The 8,171-nt window shown below is 34.7% G+C and overlaps 1 protein-coding gene across 1 annotated transcript; it reads left to right on the forward strand.

Moving 5' to 3' along the window:
* The first annotated feature begins 645 nt into the window (after positions 1-645).
* LOC112514887 (probable GTP-binding protein OBGC2) lies at positions 646-7,746 on the forward strand. The gene is made up of 10 exons (XM_025121516.1): positions 646-831; positions 1,783-2,270; positions 2,746-2,837; positions 3,479-3,562; positions 5,232-5,309; positions 5,969-6,169; positions 6,253-6,360; positions 6,656-6,730; positions 6,913-7,091; positions 7,350-7,746. Exons 1-10 carry the CDS (start codon positions 704-706, stop codon positions 7,429-7,431), a joined length of 1,515 nt encoding a protein of 504 aa, XP_024977284.1. The 5' UTR covers positions 646-703; the 3' UTR covers positions 7,432-7,746.
* The last annotated feature ends 425 nt before the right edge of the window (positions 7,747-8,171 follow it).

The following is an 8,171-nucleotide window of genomic DNA, read 5'->3' on the forward strand; positions in this document are numbered from 1 at the left end:
GTGTGGGTTTTTTTGTGTGTCTAAACCTAGTAAATGCGTTATACACTTGTATAAAATACATTTAAACTTGTACAACAAAAAATATATTAAAGAAACGAGAAAAATGACTAAAATTTCTAAAATTTGATGATATGGTGTAATGTGTTTGATGATATGATGAAGAAAAAATTGTGGATTGTATTTGAGTTTAATGAAAAAAAATTAAAAGATAAGGGTAAAATGGTAATTTATATTATTCAGACTGTTTATTCAGTGTAAAACAAATAACAATCTAACCTGGTTCATACAAATAACTTTATTCATACAGAACTTAATAAAAAACAACTTAACAGTTTCTTTTGAAATACATCTGACTTAAACAGAATTAGGATAATAAACATGATCCAGAAGAATGAAATTTGTAATTCAGTCTTCCATTTACTTATATAATTACCTAAGGTGGAGGAGGTGGCTGATGGTAGTTGTGGACGATGGTGTCGACGATGACAAAAAAAAAAACCTTTTTTTTATCCCCGCGTCAAATATGAAACTTAATCAAATAAATATTGAGACGATGATTTTTAATCAATGCTTAAAATGGTTATTGAAATTAAAAAATAATAATTTGAAATTAAATGTTAGGATTTTAATATTTCAAAATATTTGCGCCAGATTATCCATAAACCCAGACTCAACCCCGAGGTATAGTCACCGGTGGTGTAATATGATATCCTCCTCCTCCCTCGTCTCCGTCTGTCCACCGCCATCATCGTCTCTTCTTCTCGGCTCCTCCCTCTTTCCCCATCAATTGCACACCTCCTTCGTTCACCGTCTTCTTCCTCAAAATCATAGGTACACTTCTTTCTCTTCCGTCTTCTACCAGTAAAGAAATAAGCAACATCCGCTAAATTATGGAGCAAGTTTTTGTTCTTGAGATTTTTTGATTACTGGTATTTGAGCTTATGCTGTTTAAATTCTGTGTCTGTGTAATTAGCTTTGTTGGAATGTGGTGGGCATTGGGGAGTGTTTAATGTTTTTAGGGTTTAATTTAGTCATATTGAATTGAGCCAATATTGGTTAGTCAATGTTATTTGAGATGTTCCTATATAAGATATGGAGGATTACGGGACTGACTTTGACGATTTTTCTTTGTAATTACTGTTATTTTGTTTGAAAGCTAAAACTTTAAGGTGAATGATAGTTGGACATTGTAGCTATTCTATTGCTCTTGATTGTGGTCTCCATTGAGGAATTTGAGATTCATCGTGCTGAGTTGAGCTGATAGGGCTGTAATCTGGCCTATGGTGAAACCTTTTATTAGGAATACGTTTTGTGAAAAGCATATCTTTTTTTCTTGCCTTTAAGTCCTTTTTTCAAACTTTTTGGGTTAACGTTCTCTCTTTCGCCCACTTTTCACAAGCCATGGAAACGGCCACTCTTATCATTTGGGTTAGAGGTCAGGTTTGTATACAACATATTTCTAAGACCCTATCTTTGGGTGAGATATACCGAGCAAGTGGGTTGGTTTACATTTTGTGAAAGCATAAATACCCAGATATTTATTTATGTGTAGTTTTTTTTTTCTTCTGAATGTCAATACAGTACAATTCACCAAATGCTTCTCATCATTTTATCACAGAAGATGCTTATTGGTATTACCATATAGTCATTAGATCTATGATTTTAGATAAATAGAAACTTCCGCGTTATTTTTAACATCCACCATATATTGTATATCCAGCTAAATATATAAAATGTGTTACTGTGTGTGTGCAACCTAAAATGCACCTTGTTTTCATGCAGTAACAATCACAATTGGAATTGGCAGAGAAATGTTCCCAATGATTTCCGATACCCTACATTCAAGTGCAGTCTTGCCAAGGCCAAAGACCCCCCTTCTCCAAGCCTTGAGAGTCTTATTAGAGAACCTCACAAGTATTTTGATCAGGTGATCATAACAGTTCGTGCTGGAGATGGAGGTCATGGTGCTACTCTTAGTATGCCTAACCCAAAGGCCCCTTCAAAATTTCAAAGCAAAGAGGACAAAGTGAAAGCAAGGATAAGAGGTTCTTATAAGAGGGACTTTGATGGATCACTCATCCTACCAATGGGTGGACATGGAGGGGATGTTGTAATTTATGCAGATGAAGGGAAAGATTCCTTATTGGAGTTCCACAAGAAGGGGCGATATAATGCAAAACGTGGGGGAAATGTTGATACGATGGGTGTCTTGACTTCTCAAGTGCGGAATGGCTTAGCTTCCCCAACGTTGCGTATTCCAGTACCTTTAGGTTTGACATTTCTTAGTTTAGTTTTTTAGAGCATCTCCAGTGCACTCCCTTCATTGGCTCTTTAACTTGGTAGGGAGTCAAATATGAGAAAACCTCACCCCAATGCACTCCTACATTGGCTATCTACATTAATTTTAATTATCCCACTCCCTACATTTAAGGAGCCCCCTACAAAGAGACTACATATTTTGTCATATACAGATGTGCATCATGTCATGTTCTTATTTGTTTTATTCAAAAAGTTAAAAGAACGGAAGACCTTGAATAAGAATGAAAATATAAAAAAAGGGCAGACTAAAGCACCCATAGGCCGCCAACTGTAAGGTGCTTGGTAATTTAATCACATAAATAATTGGCAAAACCATATCCTTCTTTTTTTGTTTACCGCATTAGAAGGGCAGACATGGAAATAAGAATGATATCATCATGGAAGTCCCTTTGTTACCCACCATCTCGTTGCTTGATATATTGACAGGTACTGTTGTAAAACATAAACGAGGCAAGTTTCTAGCTGATCTAGCTCGTCATGGTGATGAAATTCTTGTTGCTAGGGGCGGTCAAGGCGGGGTGAGTAGTCCATGCTTGTAGTTTATTTTTCAGCCACATGGTCCTTTCAGTTATGAGTTTATTCACACATAACCTGCGTGAGGAATATCATGTTGTCTTACCTCATTGATGATCCTCATTTGTATATAATCCCTCTGTCTCAAGATAAATGATACTATATCCTGAAAACTAAAATATATATAAAAAATTTACCATGCTGATATCTAAGTAACTGTAAGTTACCATTAAAATATTGTCACAAAGATCTAAAATCATTATTTCACCAACCATCTAAAAATGCAGTTTGATGGATTTTTTTAGTAAGATATGAGCTATTAGATGCGGAATTTGATGAAAAAAGAGCATGTTTTGAGCGACACTCATAAATAGCTCTTACTGATGACCATGAGAAGAAAATCATCAAATGTAAGTGTAGAATTGTAGTTGATTCTTTGTCAATGTTTTAAAGAATTCTCAAAAACATGTGAATGTTGCCTAAAAGGTTGCATTCCAAACTGCATGTTTAATTTGTGATGGAAGACAACCAAAAAGATTATAATATGGGACACAGGGATTTACAAGTTGTACATGGACATTAAGAAATTAGAGCTTTGACCTCAATCTTGGTATGTAAATGGACCTCATTTCTTTGCGTGTGGCAGATTAGTTTGATAGAAATGCCGGAGCATAAAAAGAAGAAGATGATGGCTATGACAGCAAATGTTATGAGGGATGAAAATGATAAGGTAAAGAACAATATTTTCTCACCATCTCCTGCAATAGTGGACTTACTCTGTACCGGTTGGTCATCTAATTTTTCTCTTTGGTGATGATATCATTGCTTATCTTGTTCCTGGTACTTGGTCCACTATGCAACAGAATCAACTTTTTAGAATGCACAAATTTAATTGTCAGCTGTTATTTATTAACATTGACAAGTTGCGGTAGCATAATCGCAACAATTTGGTCCAAGTTTATTGTCATGCTTGAATATCCTGCCATTAGATGTTCATCTTTTAGAAATGGACTTTCTATGGAGTATAAAAATAGAGGACACCTTTCTTGGAATGGACGAGTTCTTTTTTTATTTATGCAAGCTTCTTACCTGCTACTGTAGACATGTATTCTACAATGTAATTTGACATTGTAATGTATTCGCTGGTGGTAAAAAGGTGAAAAGGAAGAGGATACCACAATTAGCATGACCAGTAAGAGTTCAAGATTGGTTCTTCCATGATAAGAATTATGTGATGGATTTATTTAAAAGTGTCTAATACTTTGAAGTACAAATGAATTATTGATAAAAACAAACCAAAATGCGATGAACTATACATTTTTCTTCGGGTGGAATCTATCATTAGTTATTCTTACCCATTGTAGCATTTAACATTGACATATCTATACTTATAATAATTAAGTAACTTGGGTGACACGTGTCATCTTTTGGCGAGTCGGTTTTCTTTTTCTTGTTTTCCTGCCTAAACACGTATCTAGACACAATTCACATTCGTGGTTCATTTAGACCCATTTGAACGTATCTAGATACAATTTACATTTACAATTCAATTATACCCATTTGATTGACATGTGTACTCTTATTCAGTCAATCCCACTAATTTAGGATGCAATTGATTTTATTCTTGAGTTAATTAATTCATGTGGTAACTGATTCCCAAAAACAAATGGTCTTACTTCTAAGTTTAAATTCAATTTACTGATATAGTTTCATTTCTAAATTCAATTTTATTCTAGGGTTAACTTCATTTTATTCTAAATTCAATTTACTGAAAAGTTTTACTTCAGAGTTATTTCAAAAGAACAAGTCTGAAGTCATTTTTCAGGGTTAGCTCACCCGAACTCTGAAGTTTGCTTTTTCAGACATAACTCACTCGAACTCTGGAGTCTGAACTCTGAAGTCTTTTTTTTCAGACTTAGAAGTCTGAACTCTGAAGTCTTCTACAATTCTGAATAATACAAGTCTGACGAGTGCAAAACTGATATTTATTTATCATGATAGATCATGCTGGAACCAATTAATGATGAGAAAAAAGAGGGCATAAACGAAGATAATTTATACTCTTTCTGATGTTAGTTGTTACACCTTCAGATCATTTAATCTGTATTCTGTAAAGGTTGGTCAATGGATGGATCTATTCCCTTTCGTACATGATAAATGAGCAAGAAAGTTAAATAATGTATGACTTTTTATTTACGTGGTGGCTTACCCTGTATTCGAATTTGGATCTCTTCTTTTCTGTTCTGGGCTTGACTTATGCACTAGGCCATGGTGCTCTAACCTAATATACACTTGAATGGAAGATTTAATCGATAAAACTTCATATATTTTCTAGTACTTCTCTCTACGAGGAACTCCTTGCATGTATAGAAGCTTACGAAGTTATACCAGTCCTGCAGGTGTTGGTTATTGGTCAACATGGGGAGGAGGTCAGTTTGCAGTTAATACTAAGAGTTGTGGCAGATGTTGGTCTTGTTGTAAGTATAATCTTTTACACATTATTTTCTCTTTACACGTGTCTACATACTTTGCCATTCTATATATGTGTTCCTTGGTCTAAATTATCGTTTACATCACAAAACAGCTTAGAACAATATTGCCACCTATGGAATGATTGCGTTGATGTCGCGTCATATTCATTGTGATAATGGATAAGTAACCTCGTCAAGTGACTTGTATGTAAATATTTGTATTTCATTCTCATCTATAGTTGTTTGCTACCATGACATAAGCTATTACAATAATATAGAAGTAGAAAGCATAAAGCAGAGCTGTCCAGAGTAACAGCTTACTAGATTTTTTTTATGTTGTGTTATATTTTCTTTTCAGTTTCTTGTCAAAGTAAGAGAACACTTGTGATGCTGAGGAAGAAAAATTAGTCCCTGTTTTTTAGATTGTCACTCCTGGAAGAACGAGGGAAAACCTTAGTGTAGTTTAATTGTTATTCTAAAATGATTCTAATGTAGAGCAAGGTTATCAGATGTCTTATCAATCATCTTAAAAATGATAAGATCTGAATTCCACTCTAATTTACCCTGGGTATCTGATGGTTTTTGAGGATGCCAAGTTTCAGCATGAGATGCACATGGTGAAAATAACAATGTTTAAACATTTTAGTTTACATGGTTTTCTCCAGGGACTCCCTAACGCTGGAAAATCTACCCTACTGTCAGCCATTACGCTTGCGAAACCTGATATTGCTGATTATCCATTCACAACTTTAATGCCAAACCTTGGACGACTTGAGGGTGATCCTAGTTTAGGGGCAGGGAAATTCTCCTCTGAAGCAACATTAGCAGATCTGCCTGGTCTTATTGAGGGGGCACATTTGGGAAAGGTACTCCATCATCATGATTTGTATCTTGTTTTACTGTTTTTTTTAGCTATTAGCTGATGTTAGATCATTTTATCATTTGTCAGGGACTCGGCCGCAATTTCTTGAGGCACTTGAGGAGAACTCGAATGTTGGTCCATGTTGTTGATGCATCTACTGAGGATCCTGTGTATGACTACAGAACTGTAAAAGAAGTATGACTTTGCCCTCACTCCGCCCCACCTCCTCTTATACATCCCTCCTCAAATATTAAGAAAAGTTTTAGAAATAAAGACTCAGAAAGTGAGTGTACATATAGCAGAATGCTACTTTATCTTAGATCTTTTATGTCTGTGTATTTTAGTTCCATAAGTAGATATATCTTCATGGATTTAAATTCAATAAAATTCCCACCACAATGAGTTGGCAAGTTCTTCTTTTTCTACTCTTTCTAAGTTCCTTCAGGGGTAATCTTTTACATTTTTATTCATGTGGATGTTAATTTTGCAGGAGTTAAGGATGTACAATCCTGAATATCTTGAAAGGCCCTATCTGGTGGTTTTGAATAAGATTGATATACCTGAGGTATGTGGTATTAATATTAATTGTATTGTTCTATTTCCTTTAGATCTCTTCCCATGACGTGGTTCCTTAATCTGTTCATTTTACTGTAGATTCTCTAGGCACTCTTGTTTCCCTTCTGTGCACGATTAGTATCTTGTTTACTATTTGACTGTTTAATCATAACAACGAATTATCGATTGCAGGCAATGGACAGGCTTCCCTTTTTGGTTGAGGAAATACAGAAAATTGGAAGTGATGATTTACCTGGTCAGCTGAAGTTGAGTTTAGAAGACCCAGTCCAATCTGTATCCGATGAGGATAAAAAGATAAAAGAAATCGAGGAATATCCACGGCCAGTTGCTGTTGTAGGTGTCAGTGTTCTGTAAGTCGATCCGTGACACTTCCTTTATCTTTTGCATAATCATGTTAGAGATGCACGAGGGTCACGGGCCTTCCAAGTCTGTTTTTAGTAAGCAAAAAAAAGGTCTGGGGTTTTTTGGGCCGGGTCGGTCTTCATGTGAAAATGGGCCTGATCAGGCTTTTTGGGCTTTCGAAAAAAACCTTGGCCCAATCTGCATTCACAACTCATATTCCTCTTTCTTTGTCTGATTGGAAAACTATGTTGTGTGAATTCTTGCAGGAAATGCATCAACATTAGTGAATTGCTGAAGGAAATTCGGTCAGCGCTAAGAAAATGCCGGGAATCTGGAGAAGCACTTTAACCATCTTTCGATACAGTCAGAAACAACAAAAGATCGTGTAAGCATCCGTTACCGACTTGCATACACATACACATACACACTTCAATAGACCTGTTATCTGTAGCCATTGCAGAATGATTCAGGGTTCTGAGATTTAGTCCAGATATCATCAATTAGATTAACTAGAGAATCTTGTTTTGTTAAGACTTCTATACAAATTCAGTCATCTTTCAAGAAAAGATCACAATATATTATGATCAACACACTGCTAATGTATATATTCATCTCTAAGGCTTTAATATCGACATATTATATAAAATCAATATGCTTTTTGTATTATATCTTCGGGATTAATCTCGACCCTCAAGTTATAAGACCATCTTCAACGGGGTCACCAATTCTTACATCACGTAACTCTAATGGACACATCGTTTTTTTTACTATTTGATTCCTTGATTGCGAGATTTATTATATTTATATTATAAAAATGTTAAAATTTTAATAGTGTTTATGTATATTATATTATAAATATTAATTGACCAATTCTAGGAAAAATATAGTAATTATAAGGGGAAAATATCTCACTCTGAATGATTAAGTCCATGAATTATTTTTTTGAATGAAAAAATCATTAAATTTTCTTATTTTGATTAATTAAGTCTTTGAACATTTTTTTAATATATAAAACCATCTTACTTTTAGGAATTGGTTACCTACATTCTTTTAACTTAAAAAAAATTATGTTAACTGACTAATAAAAC

The sequence above is a fragment of the Cynara cardunculus genome, assembly GCF_001531365.2.
Source record: "Cynara cardunculus var. scolymus isolate 2C chromosome LG 6, CcrdV1, whole genome shotgun sequence".
NCBI lineage: Eukaryota > Viridiplantae > Streptophyta > Magnoliopsida > Asterales > Asteraceae > Cynara > Cynara cardunculus.